The sequence below is a fragment of the Dermacentor albipictus genome, chromosome 8 (assembly GCF_038994185.2).
Source record: "Dermacentor albipictus isolate Rhodes 1998 colony chromosome 8, USDA_Dalb.pri_finalv2, whole genome shotgun sequence".
Classification (NCBI taxonomy): Eukaryota; Metazoa; Arthropoda; class Arachnida; order Ixodida; family Ixodidae; genus Dermacentor; species Dermacentor albipictus.
This window is the reverse complement of record NC_091828.1, coordinates 112162157-112182683: the sequence shown is the minus strand read 5'-3', so window position 1 is coordinate 112182683 and position 20527 is coordinate 112162157. Positions and strand designations below refer to the sequence as shown.

The following is a 20527-nucleotide window of genomic DNA, read 5'->3' as shown; positions in this document are numbered from 1 at the left end:
ATCACTGGGTATATGCCGCTGTTCAACGAACCTCTTTGACGGAAACCTGGGTAACATGGTAATAATTACCACTGGGTATGGGTTGCTCTTCAATAAAACTATTTTGTGCAAACTCGGGTGACTTGGTATGTGTCATTGAGAATGTGCCACCTTTCATAATTGTTATACGAAGTGTCAATTGCGCACCAAAAACCATAACATAGATTGCTTTAAAGCATTAAAGTCGCCGCTCGTCTCCAATCATCGCATGGCTAGCAAACTGAAATCCCAAAATGCACAAGACACCGAATGCATTGGAATGTCACAAAAAGGTTGATAACAAAATTGTGCGCCGTGGCGACGTAGTAGCTTTGCCACTGCACTGCTAAACCCGAGGGCGCGGGTTCAAATCCCGAATTCGGTGGCTGAATTCCGAAGAGGGTGAAATGCAAGACCGCCCGTGTACCGTGAATTGGGCTCCCGTTAAAAAACTCCAGCTGATCAAAAATATTCCGGAGTCCCCCGCTACGGTGTGCCTCGTAATCAATTGCGGTTTCGTCATGCAAAACCCCACAATATATTTTTTTAATGTAAGTCCAGGAAGCCACAATAGGACGGCACAAGGATACCCGCAAACATGTTTAAAGGTTGCTATGTGATAAGGTAAAGGTCGCTCAAGTGTATCAACGCTCAAGATGTTTTTTTTAATTTAATGACAGTTTTAAGGAGAGCTTATCTCCATTAGGTGACACTGGATTCTGTGCCATCAAGACCGCAGAATACTCCGAAATGCGCTTAATATACTCAAATAGTATAAACGCACACAAAGTTGCACACGCGAGTTAGGGATGCAAAAATTTATGAGCATGCGCCGTGAGATTAATTAAAACAAGTAATATACATTGTCTGAGAAAACGCACATACGTTTGCAATTCAAGAAGCAGCTGTCAGCCCAACGAATGACGAGGAGTTCAGTTTCAGTGTTAAACTGTTGGACCTTTCCCTTTCTGTATCCGCAAAGTGAACGTCACGAAGGTACGACGACATCGTCATCAGAGTGTACGGGCCAAAAAAAAAAGATAACGTGGTGATTTAGAGGTAGATCCAAGAGAAATGCGTTAGGAAGTACGTCCCACCTATCTGAGGGGCCAAGTCCATGATTTGAACCTCGTTCACGACATTTCAAAGTGTCCTTCAGGGGCTCACGCGACGAATGGCCTGCTTCATAACACACACACACACACACACACACACACACACACACACACACACACACACACACACACACACACACACACACACACACACACACACACACACACACGCATACATACATATATATATATATATATATACACCCTCTCCCGTTTCTACCTCTCACGCGTGACCGGTTCCCACACTTCACCCACACAGTCTTTTTTTCACTTTGACACTCTTAATGCCAATGCATTAAAAGATGATACACTGTCGTGAAGAGTGGGTTACGCCAGTTCGCCGAGTAACAAGAATTTCTCGTGAGGCCGTTTGACCAAGTGTTGAAGCTTAGAGCGTTACGTTGCAAATATTATTGTGGCGACCAAAACGGAACGGTCAATGACGAATTCTGGACACCCAGTCGCCTGCTATATATATATATTTCTTTATTCTTCTATCCTGTCTGTGTCCTATGCAGTTTTTCTATACTTCTCTGCGTGTTCAAGCATCGCCTTCAAAACATCAACGTAACAATTTCACGTAGGGCTACCACATTCAGCATCTCTGATGAAGCGATCGCACACGCAGAGAGGGAGGCACCACGGTCTTTGTTTATTACGCGAAACTCGCGCTTTTAAATATAGCAGCAGAGACGAGACTCTTGCGGTGTGCATCTCCGCGAAGCACGTGGTCCTGCCCCCTCCCCCCCAAGCTCTGTCTTCCACCTTCGCGAACATCATTCTAGTTTGCTTTCAAAGCAAACAAGCGACGCTACGACGAGGCGGCGGCGGCGGCCCAGGCGTTACCCGAAATAAAACGGCCCACTACTTTCTTTCTCTCTTTCTTTTGACTCGTGCCAGTGCGACGACTCGCAGCTCGGTGACGACGACATCGTTGACGACGGCGAGGCACAGTATTGTAACCATGTTCACGAGTGGCCACTCGAAAGGCGACCTACGCTACAGGAGCGTCTATGGCATCCTGAGTAGACGAAGAACTGCGCAGAACGCCGCGTGAAAACAAACAAGAAACGTGCCATGTAGCTTTACTGAATCCTCGAGGGTGCACACGCGAATGCTTTGATTCGAAAGCTGGGCAGACGGAGGTGACGGCAACGGAGGCGACGTCTGTCGTCTGGTGACTGTTACAGCGACGTTCAGCGGGACGAAAAGGATGTACCTACTTTGCGTAAGAGACGTGGGTGTCCGTCTGTCCGCAAGTGAAATGGTGGCGGACCTTAGTCGTGCGTACGGAATCAGTTCGGGGGAGCGGTCTTGGTTCTGCAATGACAAGATTATGCTACCACCGTCTCTATAGGGCGTCAAGTTTGTGAAGTTTTCATGAAGGCCTTGTGATTCGCGGTCTCTTCCTTCGACTGCTCTCAAGATGCACATTCCCACACTTTCCTCGCGAGGCCGTCTTCTGCTCAGGTAAGCACTTCCGCCCAGCGACGATAGTAGCAGACGCCTCTAAGAAGTATATTAAGGTGTCAGGCTGTATTGTAATAGCTAAATATGCGTGTCCAATTAAATACAAATGCACGAAAGATTGAGTGCTTCGATTATCGAAAGAAATGCCAAATGTATTTGATCTTGCTCCTAAATGCAGGTGAGTAACATGAAGAGTGAATTATCAAAAAAACAATCCGATTCTCATCCACTATTTGTAGTAATGCATTCGCCTGGACAGCCTGTAAAACGAACATGAAATGGGAGACCATGAAGATATGAGGTCCTCTTTTCTTTTACTAGATTGCGTTGTCGCTATAAAGCATGTGTCAGGCTGGCTGGTGCAATTCACTATCGGGGTAAAGCGAGCTGGTAATGTCACTCGTGCACATGATACACGTATAGAAGTGAACGCAAAGAATGCAGGGGCGAAGCAGAGCGCAAACCAGCAAATGTCAACCTAAGTGGGCATTGCATTTTGAAAATTTAAGAAATAATGCAAACCTTCAAAGCACAATCAGCAGGGTTAGATTTTACGCATGAGACCATGGTACGTTCGAAACTATAGTTACTTAGATATTGAAATACTTGTTGACCTTCATTACACTTCGATATAGAAATACTCGTTGACTTTCAACGCAAATGCTGGATGTATACGAGACTAGGGGGGGGGGGGGGGGCAAGAAGAGCTCATGAACTGCAATTCTAGACAATACTAAGTAAGTTGAAAAAGCGTCGTTTCATATCTTTGCAGGCAACGCTCCAAAACAAGCCGCGACATGACAAGATATAGGGGAAAGCTTGGTAGGGGCAAATCGACAAGCTAGTAGAAAGCAACTTCCGTGGAAGCCTCATAGCGTGAGCGATAGAAAAAAAATCATGAACACGATAGCTAGAAGGAATCGGACAGCGAAATCGAAAGCAAAGGCTAACACCAACCACCCAGTGGTTCGCGCTTACATGAACCATCCCAAAGACTTGAGAACATCACCGCAAAACAGGAAGTATGTGTAGTCGTCAGGGCACATCTGTATAACTAAAAGGTACCCCGCCGAGGTGGATTGATGGCTATGGATTTGGCTGTGGCTGCTGAGCGCGAAGACGCGTGCTCGATCAATTTTCGGTAGACGTCGCGGAAAACACTGCTGTGATGGCTACGGCAGTCAACCACAATAAGTGAAGGAAAAATTCTGCCGGCAGTTCAAGCGCATCAGTGTCTCGATCAGAGCTCCGCAAGTCGAATGAAAAATTTGCTTTGATAATTGGAAACCATCGTCAAGTTCCTTAATGCACTAACCCAAGCTTTGTGCTCACATTTAACACGGCATAACTAACACACGCTCACTTTAAAGCCTCACGCAAAAATATTGTTAGAATTACCAACACAATTCGATCGGTCCGCTGGCGAATTCAGAGCAGTGGAGTTCATGCTTTGAGTTCCCGTTTGACATGACTCCTTGGATTAAACCCTTTGCGTGCGCTGCTGTGTTGCTCAACTTCTACAGGGTTGCTTTAATATATAAGCGTCAACTTGACTGGTTCGTATTCTGCCTTATATCACGTATTTGAACACAAACTGCAGAGTAGGCAGACATGGTGCCCATCTCGGTGGCAGTTGTCAGCTTGCTCCCTCCCTGTTTCCTTTGTGTGTTAGTATGTTTCCATATAATAATAATAATAATTATTATTATTATTATTATTATTATTATTATTATTATTATTATTATTATTATTATTATTATTATTATTATTATTATTATTATTATTATTATTATTGTAAGATGGCAACAATAAATATTATTATTATTATTATTATTATTATTATTATTATTATTATTATTATTATTATTATTATTATTATTATTATTATTATTATTATTATTATTATTATTATTATTATTATAGTAATAATAATAACAACAACAACACAAACCGCCCATTTGAATGCTCTTCGACTTTATTACATGAATAGTGTTGGCACGTGTATAAACCCTTTCTTGAATTTCGTTTACAAATGCGACGCCACGAGTATATAGTATATATGTATACATATATATATAGCTATAGCTACTAGTATATACTCTTCTGTACTTTGGTGTGCGGGTACGAGCTTGAATGAAGATTTCTTTTTTCCTGTAATTATTTCTAGTTCAGAGAAGTTATTGTGTGAAAAAGTGTCGTCAGAATGTAATCACATGATATTTATTATGAGTGTATGATGACATAAAAAGTTTCTTGCTCTCCCCTACTAAAAAAACTAAGCGAAGTCTACTCCACATGACAATGTCACTACGCAAGTGTCTGTTGTTGTGATAACAGCGAGGTTCATTGAAGAGCATCGCATGCCCAGTGGCCGCAGAGGCTAATCAACCGACATTTCTTTAGAATGCACTAACGTCGGGATCGGCCCACGAAAATGGCCAGATGTCGGACAGGTACCCATCACAAAACGTTCGGCTGAAGGTGTCAAGATTGTCTCGCAATAAAAGCAATTGTTCTGACTTATGATATAAACTATTCGTGTTTAAACGCCGTTTATTGCTTGAACGCTACACAGCAAGTTGATGCGAGCGGGACCTCTTGCACGCCACAGAGGAACAACGTGACAGAACGCCTTCGTCAAGCGTGGCCGCGTCAGACACAACTGGGAATGGCGCTAGTAACCACACATGAAATGTTCTTTTTTTATATGTTGTGGAGTACGAGTGCAGGCAAGACACGCTTGCCGCTATCCTGTCTAGTCTTTTTGTGCTGCTCGCCAGTAACCTAGCCAGAGAGGAGGGGGGGGGGGGCACACCAGGCACCTCCGCTCCCCCCTAAATATGTCTGTTAGTATGCCACCTGCACCGCCTCCCCGCTAACCATCACTGAAACCACCGCAACCCCCGAAACAGCATTATGGTTACGCCGTTTCGCTGCTCGCAGTTCAACGTTCAACTGTTGACGTCCCATTAACACATCGGAAGGTGACGGTACAGTTACATGTGGCAGTGTCTATATACGTTCTATTAGTACGACTGAAATGTCAGTGCCAGCTATAAATGTTCTCATGAGGCCGTATTTGATAGTCTGCACCTAGCGTCCCACATGTCCACTGGACCGACGATAATGCGGGAAGGATGAGTGATACAAAATTGCTCGACTTGTATAATTATGAAGGAAAAATTGCTTGAATGCTTGCGAGTTCAATGGGAGGCCGTTATCGCACACGACTTTGCTGGAATGCCAGATCTGGCAAAAAGGTGTCTCGGAGTACTTTTGTTGCTGCCACAGAGAGGTTAAATTTTAACGTATCTGCTGAAATAATCAACGATGAGCAAGTATGCCACTTTGTGCAAGTGAAAAAACTGACGCAGCTTTCAAAGGCCATTTGGGGAGAGCCTGTATCCGTTGTAGGCTTTAGTAGGTTTGATCCCTGAAGCTGCAGGAAAAATTTATGGCTCAAAATGATGCTTACAATCTCCACCTTCATTGTTTGCCAGTACAGCGTTGCATTACTTTCGTTGTTGTTGTTGTCGTCGTCGTTGTTGAAACAATGTATTGATTAGCAACCTAGAGGCTTTTACAAAGCATCTTGCTGACAAGAGGGCGGAATCACGAGGCGTCTTCCATGGAAAAGCCGCCAATCTCATTCTGGCACTGAAAATACGACTAGAGCAGTTGGCCACCTCTATTAGACAGTGGCCAATCATTACGAACTTAGTTGAAGGCTTTCGGAAGAAATGGGATTTTCACTGTGTCGTCATGAAGTTGTAGTTTTGATCTAAAATTATTTATCAAACTTACCACTTTGTCTTGTTCCAAGTCGGCCTAGACTGAGGTGTCTGGTGACTCCCAAAGCGTGTCCGCCACGTTTCTCTGGAAAATACACAACGTTGTACCTATGAAGAAGTTGAAGCAGACATCGTGCAGTCATGGTGTCATCTCATAAAGTCATTTTTGAAAGGACCAGTCATTTGCCTAATGAACTCCCACCAATGCAAAGTATTCTTTGATCCTTCTTTACGAAATTTTAAAGAAAGTTGGCCCCTTTCCCCAACACCGGGTAGCACTACATCCACAAAGACAGAGTCGACATCAGAAAAGTGTTCTTCTCGAAAGCAGATCGTTCTCCGCACATCTGTGAAAGTTCTCACAACAAACGACACCGGATGATATAGAGAGAGACTTCCTGCGTTAAGAGGGAGCTTTGGCTCGGTGCATGCTCCTATCTAAATACATGTAAAAGGAGAATTCATTTTTCTCGGCAACCACTGCACCGAATTTGACAAGGTCTGTTGCATTTAAAAGAAAAACTTAAAATCTACTGACTGTTGTTTCGAATTTTTTATTTGGGTCGTCATTTTTTTATTAAGAATTGGCAAAGATAGAAATTTTTCAAAAAACGAACCTATAAAGTTTACAACTCTAACTCGGCAAAGAAAATTGATAATACAATTCTGGGAATCGCATCTAATAGTAAATCTAAAGCGGACAAAATTGATATGTTACACATGAATCTCAAAAAAATTAGGGATATGGAAATACAGCTTTTGCAGAACCCTTGTACACTACGTAACAAATTCACGGAAGACATAAAATAACCTATCGAATTGGTCCGCTTTCAATGATCTAATGGGTGCCGTTTACAGAACCACGATATCTGTTTTTTATGCAGAGTTATGAGTCTGTAGACGTTGTGCTTCTATATTTTTCAAACTTTCGAATTTTGAAAATCCTTTTAACAAAATTCAGTACCTAAATCAAAATTCCGCTACCAACAGTCACTAGAATTGAACTTTCTCTCTCAAATGCAACAAATTTAATTAGATCGGTTCAGGGGTTATCTCAGAAAAACATTTTTGCGCTTTACATGTGTTTGTATAGGCCGCGTCAGGGTTGGGCCCGAGTGAAAGCTTCCTCTTAACTTCATTCTTGCGCCAACTATTGCGTCACTTTGCTTATTGACTAAACTTCTTTTTTCAGTATCGCCCTCTCCATGAACCCCTGCTTATGTAAGAGAAATATTAGGATGTCATATCATAATATTAGCGAACTCGTTTTGCGTCTTTCTCTTTTCAGAACCTTTCCGCTACTGGCGTGCCTCTGCACTGCAAACGCCGTATCTTGGCAACAAGCGGACGCGTCTCGAGACTCCGATGGCAGTGCACGACCTTGCGACTTCAACGCCTTGTGCACCTGCGACCGCATGAAAGCGCATTGCCGGGCAGTCCCCTTGACGACACTTCCAGAAATGAGTGGATACGCTGACGTGACCGTCGAGGGATGCACGCTGTTGAGGATACTTAAGAACTCCTCGACTCTACGTCAAAGCAACGTCACGTCCCTTCACGTAAACGACAACCAGCTCAGCCAGATCGAAGACGGCGCATTCGCGAGCGTGCCAAAGTTGGCCAACTTGGATCTGAGCAGAAACCGATTGACGAGCTTTCCCTCTGGAGCTGTGCTTCCGCTGACTCGCCTTCAGCGATTGGACCTGAGGTTCAACAGCATCGGTGAACTGGACGTGAAGGAGCTGGCCGCAGTGGCGCGTAGCCTCGTCAGCCTCAGGAGCCTTCATCTTTCCAGCAACGTCATAACGTCCGTGCATGACGTCATGTTCTACTATTTCGGCAACCTGACCATCCTCGACCTGGATAACAACAACATCCTCAGCATCGAGGGACGTCCGTTCCCGCCATCTCTGGTAAGACTCAACCTGACAGGGAACCTTTTGGAACAGGTGCCAGGAACCGCATTCGTTCAACTCAGGAATCTTTCCTACTTGCTCTTGGGCGACAACGCGATACAGCGATTGGATCCCAATTGGACCCTCCCCACGGAGCACCTGGACACCTTGAACCTCGGCCGAAACGTCATCTCCCAGCTGCCTCCGAGAATGTTCCAGAATCAAAAGAAAGTCACCGTCCGACATTTCGTGCTGGCGGACAACTACCACCGCTACGTGCCACCGAACCTCTTCAGGACGCTGGCACCGAGACACGTTTCATTCTCGGTAAATCACATCGAGTCACTACCCGAAGGGCTGTTTCAAGGCTTAGACGATGTCGTTGTTCACTTGGACCTGGCGCACAACAAGCTGCGCCAGTTTCCCCGGACTATTGGAAAGCTCCGAAGACTTCACACACTAAACATGCGCGACAACCAGTTGTCGGAGTTTGGCGAGTACGATCTTTTCTCGTGCAGGGTCAGCTTACGTGTGCTGGACATCTCGGACAACAATTTCGACGCAGTTCCTAAAATTGCGCTAAAATTCTTGTCGAGACTGAAGTCGTTAAACATGGCTGACAACGCTTTGGCCTCCATAGAAAGGCAGGACTTTAAGCATGGTCTTGACGGGCTTCTGTCTTTAGATCTCAGCGGGAACAACATAGTGTACATCGAGGAGCATGCCTTCGAAATGCTCTCGAAGTTGGCAAACCTGCGCCTCGCATACAATCCCATAACGACACTCGATTTTAATTGGTTCCCCAAAGGATGCTCAAACATAAAAGCCATCGATATTTCTGGAACTCGACTCATACCGGACACTGTAAACAGATTTCTTCAATCGTGTCAAAGAATTAACAGCCTCGACGCCACCTATGCCAGGTTACCTAATTTGGAACCGACACCACTGAACCAAATGAGTGAGCTTATCGCGCTCAACGTGATGCAGAACGATTGGCGTTATATTCCAAAGGATTTTCTGAACGGAACAGCTCAGACAAAATTGACTACAATAAAGTTTAACCAAAACCACATAAAGGAGATACAGCCATTCACATTCAGCGATTTAGCACGCCTACAAGCCGTTGACTTGTCTGCGAACGAAGTCACTCGCCTTGAAACAAAAACGTTTAACAACTTGCACAACCTGACGAAATTAAACTTGTCGCGCAACAAGGTGTCGGTGATCGACACAGGAGCGTTAGCTGACCTCCCTCGACTCAGGGATATCGACCTCAGTTTCAACAAGTTGTCAGAGTTCAACGTGCAGTTTATTGCCAACCGGAACACGCATCACTTACTGCAGCTTAACTTTTCGCACAACAAAATAACCTACCTCAGGCTAAGGAACGGAGCCGAACACGCCATCCTTAACGTGACTTCCCTCGACCTCAGCCACAACCTCGTCGAAAGCATAGCCCGCCATTTCTTCTGGACGACACGGCACAGCTTGACCTTTCTCAACTTGTCCCACAACTTCCTGTCAACCGTGTCCGTCGAAGTGGCGTCCGAGCTGCCGCGGGTCAAAGTTCTCGACCTGAGCCACAACCGAATCGCTCAACTTTCGCCGCGGTCTTTTCAAGCGTCGTCCGAGATCTGCGTGTTGCTGCTAAGTCACAACCGGCTCTCCGCACTCCCCGAAGAGGCCTTCACGAGGATGGCTCGCCTTCAAGTCTTGGCTCTCGACAACAACCGCATCGCGTCACTGCCGGAAGACGCGTTCGAAGGGACGCCCCTCGTCCACCTCTCTCTGTCGCACAACTCGCTTCCCAGACCCTTCACCAAGGCGTTCGCCCCCACTCGAACCACTTTGACGCGTTTGGACTTGTCGCACAACCGCATCAAGCTCATCGCGGCGACCGAGTTCGATCACCTCTTCAACCTCGAGAGCCTAAACCTGTCCTCCAACGAGATCATCATCCTGCCGGGCCAGGTCTTCGCCAACCTCAGCCGCCTGGTGGTCTTGGACGTGTCTCGAAACCCCCTGCTTCGAGTGGAGCCGGGGTCTCTGAACCTGCCCGTAACCTTCCTCGCTCTCGACGACTGCAACCTCACCTCGGTGCCGGACGTGAACGCGGCGAACCTCGTTGAACTCTCGCTCGGCTTAAACTCGATCGCAAACTGTTCGGCCACGTCTTTCGCAAATGTGAGCAAGCTCAGGACGCTTGACCTCTCGTCCAACCGCATTCGGGAAATAGACCCTGGATGGTGGGCTCACGTGGCCGATTTGCGCAGCTTGGATGTTTCCAGAAATCCCATCAGAGGGCTCGGGAGCGGAAGCTTCAAGCCCCTCAGCACGCTTCATCACCTCGACATCAGGGGCCTCGAGCTGAAATTCCTCGATGCACGCACATTGGATCCCCTCAAGTAAGGTCTGCCGCAGGACTGTCACCCCTCCCCTTGTGATCGCGCCGTTCGTCTGCTCGTAACATATACGTTTCCTGCCGTGCTTTCTTGATGGATGGGATGCAGAGTTGTAGAAAACTGCAGAGTCGGAGAAGTGCTTCACGCAACTCTGATTTCTTTAAGGTACGCTAGCTAGAGGAACCAACTGAATAAGTAATTCGTAGGTGCTCTATTACTTTTTTGGTCACAACCATGCTAATAAACAGATAACGAAGCCAGAGAAAGCAGAAGAAAATTTAAGTGTTACGTTTGATCAAAATTTAGAACTCAAAGTTCGTAGTCTGGTCCGAAAGTCGAAGCATTGACAACGATACTCAGGAATCAGTGTCGCGCTTGAACGCCTCGAACTGTGTTCTCACTGTAGGCGGGCGCGACCCGGCGCAATTCCTGCTGGTCAGAACAGGGCAGCTAGTTACCAGACGTCTCCCAACGCTGGCGTGATGAAGAGCGTCACCAGGTGGCGTTTAGGGCGTCGCACGAAGAAAAAACGAAATCAGGAAAGAAACAATTTATGATAACTCAAAGGGAAGCTCATTACTTTTCGAAGCGAGATCGGGATGCCTTAGAACACGCACCTATAAAGCGAGATATGAGAAGGAAGAAGCATGTGCTTGCTGCGGTAAAGCTAGGGAAACTATGGAGCATGTTTCATTAGAATGTGAAGACGTCTACCCAGCGGTTGATTTAGGCACCACTGGCCTCCTTGAAGCCCTTGGGTTCAGCGAGAGTAGGGGAAAAACATAATGTCCGCAATAGAGATTAATAAGAGCCGATTGGAAGATTGGTGGAAGTAGGGAAACGACAAACAACGGAGGCGTTGTTTCAGAAGTTCACAATATGGGTTCAGAAAGTTTGGTTATGGGAATTTATCGTGGATTTCTTTTTTTTTGCTTTCCCTTTTTTTTCTTTTTAACATAGGCAGGACATTAGACAACATAACAACAAGAGCTTGGTGAGTCAACCCACCGCCCCGTTCCAAAGGGGACGCTCATAACATCCATCCATTCATCCGTCCACCCTGGACGGTGGACGACGTGGGACCGACAGGAAAGCGTTGCCTGCAGTCAGCGCCCAATGAAAATTTGATAACGCTAGCTTAACGTTTATACTTCCCGTTTCGCTCATGACCAGTGACGGAGCAGCTCGGCAGAAACACTAGTGTTGTGTACGTCGTCCGCATAACGCCAACACAGGTGATCGCTGATTGCGTCACGTGACGCATCACGTGCTAGAGCATCGTGTGCGCGCGCCAGCTTTCACTAGGTCAAGGCGCAGCAATGAAACGGGCGAATAATTGACAACAGTTGCCCGATTCTATAGGGCGCCACCGATTCCAACGCGCATTTATATTACCGCCCCCCCCCCCCCAAAAGAAATGAACTTGGTACCGATTCTACCTCGCAAGTCAAGTAACGAAACCTGAGTTGACGCGTGTCGGGTTGAAACGATATTACGGAAGCATACATAGGCACACAGACAGACATGCACACGGCAGAATCTTAGCAGCTGGTGGCTATCGGAGTCTGACGCCACCTCCTTTCCACTGTCTGCCGACCACAGAAACTCATCTTCAGTTAAATTTAATGCACTAGAAGTGTCACACTTGCGCGGGATCGCGCAACCATCGTCTGCAAGAAGGCATTCCACGCACCGGTGACCACAATAACCTTCGTGAAGGTTGTGGGATCGTTCCCCACCTGCGGCAAGTTGTTTTTCCATCCGCTTTCATTTCCATTAATTTATCGTTTCTTTATTTCATTTATTAGGCACAAGTAATTTCCCCTATGTTGTCCTTTGTGTCAGTGTTTTTTCGCTTCTTATGATATGACTAATAAAAAATCGGGCCGCTCGGTTAACCCCCTTTCTTCTAGTTCATTACATAACGAGGGTCTCGAATCCGGCAACATTGATGCCTTCAGGTAGCATGTGTGGGTTTATTGACCGGTCGCATTCACCCGAAACGATCACGTTCTCGTGACGCCTGCGGCAGAAAGGACGTTCCACGTCCGCGGCCAGGGTCTGTGAACCCTGGCTAACGCTCTCAGGGTTCTACTAGGAAACATAAATACCCAAGAAAGTGAATGGGGAAATGGCGCCGCGGTAGCTCAATCGGTAGAACATCGCACGCGAAATGCGAAGGTTGTGGGATCGTTCTCCACCTGCGGCAAGTTGTTTTTTTCATCCATTTTCATTTCCGCTAATTTATCGTTTCTTTATTTCATTTTTTAAGCACAAGTAACTTCCCCTATGTTGTCCTTGGTGTCAGTGTTTGTTGGCTTCTTGTGATATAAATACGGGGGCATATGGCTCTCAGCCGAGGAGGATTTGTAGTACACGCCAGCGGTGCAGCTGTAGGTGCAATCGAAGATGATACACCGTCTTGTGGGAGAAATAGGTGTGTTTTTTGTTTTTTATTCGAAACGCTACAGGAGCCTGCGCAGTGTCAAAACCAACACGTACTCCAGCGCGAGGGCGTTTCGACTCCAAGAGATGTTGTTCCAGGCCAAGGTTCTACAAACGCTCGTGGTGCACGTGGACGAACCGGGCCTCTCCTACCAAATACAGTGGGCCTTCAACAAGAAGGTGAGACGGTGCATCTGATTTGTCATGCAAGGTTCTGCATCACCACAGACAATGGAACTTCGCTTCAGATATGCTGTCAATAAATTATTTTGTTCTTGTCAGGAATACCTAGTAAAGCAGACAGACAGACAGACAGACACCAACGGACAGACAGACAGACAGACACCAACAGACTGACAGACAGACAGAGAGACCAACAGACAGACAGACACCAACGGACAAACAGACAGACACCGACAAACAGGCAGACAGAGACAGACAGACAGACAGAGACCAACAAACAGACAGACAGACACCAACGGACAGACAGACAGACAGACAGAGACCAACGGACTGACAGACGGACAGACAGACAGAGACCAACAGACAGACAGACAATCAGACACCGACAAACAGGCAGACAGAGACAGACAGACAGACAGACAGACAGACAGACAGACAGACAGACAGACAGACACCAACGGACAGACAGGGACCAACAGACAGACAGACAGAGACCAACAGACAGACAGACACCAACGGACAGACAGACAGACAGACACCGACGGACAGACAGACAGACAGACACCAACGGACAGACAGACAGACTGACAGAGACCAACGGACAGACAGACAGACAGACAGACAGACAGACAGACAGACAGACAGACAGACAGACAGACAGACAGACAGACAGACAGACAGACAGACAGACACCAACGGACAGACAGACAGACAGACACCGACGGACAGACAGACAGACAGACACCAACGGACAGACAGACAGACTGACAGAGACCAACGGACAGACAGACAGACAGACAGACAGACAGACAGACAGACAGACAGACAGACAGACAGACAGACAGACAGACAGACAGACAGACACCAACGGACAGACAGACAGACAGACACCGACGGACAGACAGACAGACACCAACGGACAGACAGACAGACTGACAGAGACCAACGGACAGACAGACAGACAGACAGACAGACAGACAGACAGACAGACAGACAGACAGAGACCAACGGACAGACAGACAGACAGACAGACAGACAGACAGACAGACAGACAGACAGACAGACAGACAGACAGAGACCAACGGACAGACAGACAGACTGACAGACAGACAGAGACCAACGGACAGACAGACAGACAGACACCGACGGACAGACAGACAGACACCAACGGACAGACAGACAGACAGACACCGACGGACAGACAGACAGACACCAACGGACAGACAGACAGACTGACAGAGACCAACGGACAGACAGACAGACAGACAGACAGACAGACAGACAGACAGACAGACAGACAGACAGACAGACAGACAGACAGAGACCAACGGACAGACAGACAGACAGAGACCAACGGACAGACAGACAGACAGACAGACAGACAGACAGAGACCAACGGACAGACAGACAGACTGACAGACAGACAGAGACCAACGGACAGACAGACAGACAGATTTGTGAACTGGCAGCTTCTCTTTGCTTTCGCACTCGTCTTCAAGCACGGCGATCGAAAACACAAGCTTACCGCGACGTAATCACGTGTTGGGCGGATTTATTTGCCTTCGATTCTGTCACCTAATCATATCTCCTGGTTCTCTCCTTCCTCCATGCTTCTCACCGTGGGCAGATTCGCGAGCTGAGCGTGAGCGGCTCCGAGCTGCGCTCGGTGGCGGCCGACGCCTTCGAAGGGCTGCACCCGCACGGTCCCTTCACGTTCCGGCTGCGGGAGTGCCCGCTCCTGGAGGCGCTGCCAGCCGGACTCCTGCGCAGGTGGGCCGAGCTGCCCCGTCTCAGCGTCGACCTGTCGGACAACGCCGCGCTCACGTCGTTCGTCGCGGGAGACGAAGAGCGCCCCAACGGCACGGCTCAGGAGCGACGGCCGTCTCACTACGTCAGCAGTAAGCTAGATGGCGCTCGCGTTTTCTCGACACCATTAGAGGCCTTTTTAATGCAAAACAACCTTTGTCCCCAAACTAGGTATTCGGTAAGCTACTAGGCAAGTTCCCGTCTCGCATCGTTTTGGGTCTCTTCAATTACCTGTCCAATCGGATCGGACCTTGGTCTGTCCATGTGCTCTAGTAACGAATTAGGCCACAATTGTACGAGCGGCTGTAGCCGCCGCGCCTTCCTGACGTGCCTTACCGCGGGGCTATCTCTCACTTCTATACTCTGTTTTCTTCGCTACCCTTTTTATCCCTTTCCCCTCACCCGTACAGCGCCGTGGAGGTGCCCTCGCACGAGAGGCAGTAACGGCGCTGTACTTATCTCTTCCTTTTCCCCTTTAAAACCACTCACGCAATTTTAATACGACTAACCTTCTTTTGCCTACATCAGGCACTTGAACTCTGTCTGTCTGTCCGTCCGTCCGTCCGTCCGTCCGTCCGTCCGTCCGTCCGTCCGTCCGTCCGTCCGTCCGTCCGTCCGTCCGTCCGTCCGTCCGTCCGTCCGTCCGTCCGTCCGTCCGTCCGTCCGTCCGTCCGTCCGTCCGTCCGTCCGTCCGTCCGTCCGTCCGTCCGTCCGTCCGTCCGTCCGTCCGTCCGTCCGTCCGTCCGTCCGTCCGTCCGTCCGTCCGTCCGTCCGTCCGTCCGTCCGTCCGTCCGTCCGTCCGTCCGTCCGTCCGTCCGTCCGTCCGTCCGTCCGTCCGTCCGTCCGTCCGTCCGTCCGTCCGTCCGTCCGTCCGTCCGTCCGTCTGTCTGTCTGTCTGTCTGTCTGTCTGTCTGTCTGTCTGTCTGTCTGTCTGTCTGTCTGTCTGTCTGTCTGTCTGTCTGTCTGTCTGTCTGTCTGTCTGTCTGTCTGTCTGTCTGTCTGTCTGTCTGTCTGTCTGTCTGTCTGTCTGTCTGTCTGTCTGTCTGTCTGTCTGTCTGTCTGTCTGTCTGTCTGTCCGTCCGTCCGTCCGTCCGTCCGTCCGTCCGTCCGTCCGTCCGTCCGTCTGTCCGTCCGTCCGTCCGTCCGTCCGTCCGTCCGTCCGTCCGTCCGTCCGTCCGTCCGTCCGTCCGTCCGTCCGTCCGTCCGTCCGTCCGTCCGTCTGTCTGTCTGTCTGTCTGTCTGTCTGTCTGTCTGTCTGTCTGTCTGTCTGTCTGTCTGTCTGTCTGTCTGTCTGTCTGTCTGTCTGTACGCGGACTCAGTGAACCAAGTTGTCTTCTGGCTTGGCCTCGTGGTCGTGATGCCTTCGTGTTCGTGACAACATCGCCATTCCAGCTTCGGCGTTCGACTCTCGTCATACCGTCGTCCATCACGCCATTGTCATAATACATGAAGTCGTCGTTCGTGCCGTCATCGTGCCGTCGTCATTTCAGAAACGTACGTAATCCGATTGTTGTCGTGCTACCACTGTCGTTCCATCGACGTTATTCCTTCTTCATTACATCGTAATCATGCCGCTGTCGTCATTCACACGTGGGTGTACCCCTCCCCCCCCCCCCAGTTTCATGTAATCGTTGTCGTACGTCGTCATTCCAGCTTCGTCATGCCGTCTTCCTCACGCCGTCGTCATCGCATTGTCTTTACGCCATTATCGCAACGCTGTCGTCGTTATATCATCGTCATAACTTCAATATCATCATCCCATTGTCCTCATACCGTCTTCGTCGTTGCATTGACGTCATTCTAACGCCACACAGTCATCGTCATGTTGTCGAGATCATGGCCGACTCTGATGAGCGAGGGTCATAGCAAAGTCGGCAAATCTGGGAGACAGGGCGTCGATACAGCAGGAGCAGTCGAAATTTCAGACTGACCACTATAAAATTCTTAACAAAGGCGTCCTCAGCAATAATGATGTGTCCCTACGTTGCTTGTACGCTAATCGCATCAACGTCGACGTGTAGCCTTCATGAGACGGGTTCTGCGGGATTTTGTTCCTTCTCCCCACTTTATTCTTTCACCTTCATTTTTCACTTTTTGTTGCGGAACCATTACCTGTCACTGTTCGGCAGTCAGCCGTTACCGGTGTGGCCAGCGGAATTCTCTTCTCCCTTTATTCCAACAACCAGGAATTATTAGTTGTTTTTTTCACAAATAGAAGCTAGCTCCCACGGAAACGTAGCATGCCCTGCATTTTACCCATTTGTGCTCGACGAGACGGCAGAGACGCTTCGTGTGTAGGCGGAGGGGGGATCATCCCCATACCCTCCCCCCCCCCAATTTGGAACCGCAGCTGGCCCCGAGTCGTCTTCACACTCAACCTTTCCCTGTCATTCATGGCCTCTCAACTCTTTCGGAGTGCCTCTTTTGAAACTTTCTTTTATGTGGGGAGGGAAGGCGAGGGGTGTAGTCAGAACAATTTGGAAGGGGGTGTTCGAACCCCCCAAACCTCCCCTCCGCCCACGTCACTGGATGCAACCCAAAGAAGATGCAAACACAGAACAACTACCTGAAGCAACATATTAAAATTCATTGACCATAGGTCAAAGACGATTTACACTGACGTCACCTTGGCCGTCATCCCAAGGTATCTAGCGTGCCGAGAAGTTGCGCAAAAAAAAAGAAAAAAGAAACGTGATAGCACGTCAGGCGCTTCTTGCACGCAGCGACAAATCGATAACAGAGTGGTAATCTGGTGAAGGACGGCCATCGTCAGAAAGCTAACAGATGTACGCGTAATTATACGGTGCACTGACGTCATCGTGGCCATGTTTGGGTAGTAGCAACGGTTGCGGTGGCTAAAGCACCACCCTCCACGCGTCACCACCGCTTCGCCGAAAACTTGTATGGAGGGGCTTTGAAGGTGTCTAGAAGCATGACTGTAGAGTGCATAGTCACCATAGCACATTGCGAAGCTGCGTACGCGACGTCAAAGGGCAAACTATCTACATCAGTTCGCGAGAGGCGTTTACAATGTAGGCTTTCCGGTGTCACTTTAGCACTTAGTGTACTTCTTAATGCACGCCTGAATGAGATAAACGGACTCCACTGCATATACTCACTGTTCTGCAGGCTCTTTCTCGCTGCGAGGCACCCCGTGGACTTGCGACTGCCGCTTGCTGTGGTTCCGGCGACGCCTGCTGCGACAGAGGCGCCACCTGTCCAAATCGCCGGAGGCGGCGAGAACCTACAGCGCCGAACCACGATGCACCGTTCCGGGGACCAGCGCCAGGACCGTCGCCATCAGCGAGCTCCGGCCCGACACGCCTCACTGTGCCGGGGACCCGAGTAGCAGCGGAAGCGTGGGCGCCGAATTCCTCGTGGCGCTCTACGTCGCCACTGTCCTCGCGGCGCTACGTTTTGGCTGAACGTATACTACGACGTTTTGTCTTGGCCGTGTGTGTGTGTGGCCTCAACTGCCAGCAGCGAAGGAGCGGCGGCGCGAGAATTTCGAGGCTGCGTGGGGCAACGAATGGCAGCGCCCAAATTTCGCCTGACAACAGCATCACCGCGGTGCACAGCCCATTGACAATAGTGAACGGAGGAAAGTTTTTTTAGTAACACGTAGCTGCGATTTTGCGCCTGCAAATTCGCCGCATATATTGAGGCACATGCGTCTGCAGCCTCAAACCGGCCCTCGGCGCCGGCGTGCCAAAATGTAGGAGCGCATATGCGCATGCGCACTTCGGCGCAACGCGCATAGCCATGGACAAAGCTTGGCCGGAGGCATCTAGCTAAAGATGCCCACTTGTTATCGCGACGTCGTTATCGAAATCTACACTATAGAGGCATTTTCGTGGCCTAGCTCCCTACCGGCTGACGTAGGGCCGATTAAGTTGGGCGCTGCCTTGGCGCCTGGCCAGCGCTGGTTCCCCCGAGCCACGCGAAATGTCCCGAGGAGTGATCGCCCCTCTGGACCCGCGCCCCTGGCGTCCTTTCTATTGAATGAGGCATGCACGGGTCTGCGCCTCACAGCGCGATTACGGTGAAAAAGGCAATAAATTGCACTACACACACTGACAAATTCGTCTCTGACACATCGCTATACTCGTTGGGCGGCAGTTGGTTCACGCTTCTAATACGCCATCACAAAGATGGCGCGCCTCAGTGGATCATCTTCGTCGGACAGGCGCACGGCCGACTAGGACCGGATCGGTCCACGCGCTAGGGTCATTAGAAATTAAGAGAGTGTAGACTATAGCTTCTAGAATACCAAATAAGTTACTTTTACCACGGGCAGACACTTCGTAATCCAGAAGGACAACCACAACGATGTGACCGGTGGCTACCGGCCCGGTAGATGCCTCCACAAACTCCCTGTGGCGTCATTGATGCTAGGTGCGCTATTTCGAGACCTTACAAAAATATGTAGTATGGTATCACGAATAACGAACGTATAATCCGGGAAAACTTAACTCCCGACCGCAGCAGCGCAGCCAGGGAGTGGCACACTGGGCACCTGCCATCCAGCCACCTTATGAAATTTATTTCTTAGTATATATGGCCTTCACAGGCCCCCTCATATGCCATTCTGCCCCAGCCCCTCCCCAAGTGGGTGCCCCCCATGAAAAAACCTTTCTGGCTACAATACTGCTACTGATAAAAGAACCTACCTTTTAAAAGGAATAAAGCTTAACAAACAGCTGAAAACCTGCTCAGTAAACCTTGTTATCCCTGCGTAAATGTAGAGGGATGGACAACCGTCTGGAATGTGTCTTAAAATCATCGTGTCAATGGAAGCGTCGTGACTCGCGATTATTGACGACTCCAAACATCCGAAGCAGGTTCAGGTTTGACGGTGTGACGTGAAACTCTTGCCTTTGCTTCGTGTTGTCGACAAATTCGACTTCGCCCTACCATCTGCAAGCCGCCTGGTTAGCTCAGATGGTAGAGCGGCTGCCCCGGAAAGGCGGTGGTCCCGCGTTCGAGTCCCGGACCAGGACGAATTTTTCTTCAACTATGACGCTTTTCTTTCGAGGAACCCGTATGGGTTTCCTTTGTAGCAATTGCTACGAACGGGTGGATGTCTGATTTTCCCTTTGTTCAGGTTTGAAGCGAAAGGAGGTGTCCCGTCGCGGCATGCGCTAAGATACCTCGTAGTTCTAAAATCGCGATGCCGCCGCGCACAGGCCCAGAAATGAAAAAAAAAAAGGAAAGAAGAGGGACATCGAAAGACTTTTGTTGTGTATTATTATGCGTGTCATCGCGGTGGAAAGGCAGCGGTGTATGATTTCACCGTTCTAGAAAGAAGCAGACGACGCGTATCGGAGCGCGACTTGGATAAGAAACTTCCGCATCGGGGAATGGTGACTGATACTATACCGGTTTGTTCAAAACTCTTC

General features: G+C 49.0%; 1 protein-coding gene across 1 annotated transcript; it reads left to right on the top strand.

Annotated features, from left to right (window-relative positions):
- The first annotated feature begins 1789 nt into the window (after positions 1-1789).
- On the top strand, positions 1790-19256 carry LOC135917155 (chaoptin-like). The gene is made up of 5 exons (XM_065450652.2): positions 1790-2603; positions 7683-10697; positions 13166-13319; positions 14950-15220; positions 18258-19256. The coding sequence occupies exons 1-5, from the start codon at positions 2560-2562 to the stop codon at positions 18551-18553; spliced, it is 3780 nt and encodes a 1259-aa protein (XP_065306724.2). The 5' UTR covers positions 1790-2559; the 3' UTR covers positions 18554-19256.
- The last annotated feature ends 1271 nt before the right edge of the window (positions 19257-20527 follow it).

Excerpts from the sequence above, each read along its gene's own strand:
- LOC135917155 (XM_065450652.2), top strand. The coding sequence starts at position 2,560 with ATGCACATTCCCACACTTTCCTCGCGAGGCCGTCTTCTGCTCAG. Across the intron at positions 10,698-13,165 it reads CGCACATTGGATCCCCTCAA|GAGCCTGCGCAGTGTCAAAA; the intron begins GTAAGGTCTGCC and ends GAAACGCTACAG. Across the intron at positions 13,320-14,949 it reads AGTGGGCCTTCAACAAGAAG|ATTCGCGAGCTGAGCGTGAG; the intron begins GTGAGACGGTGC and ends CACCGTGGGCAG.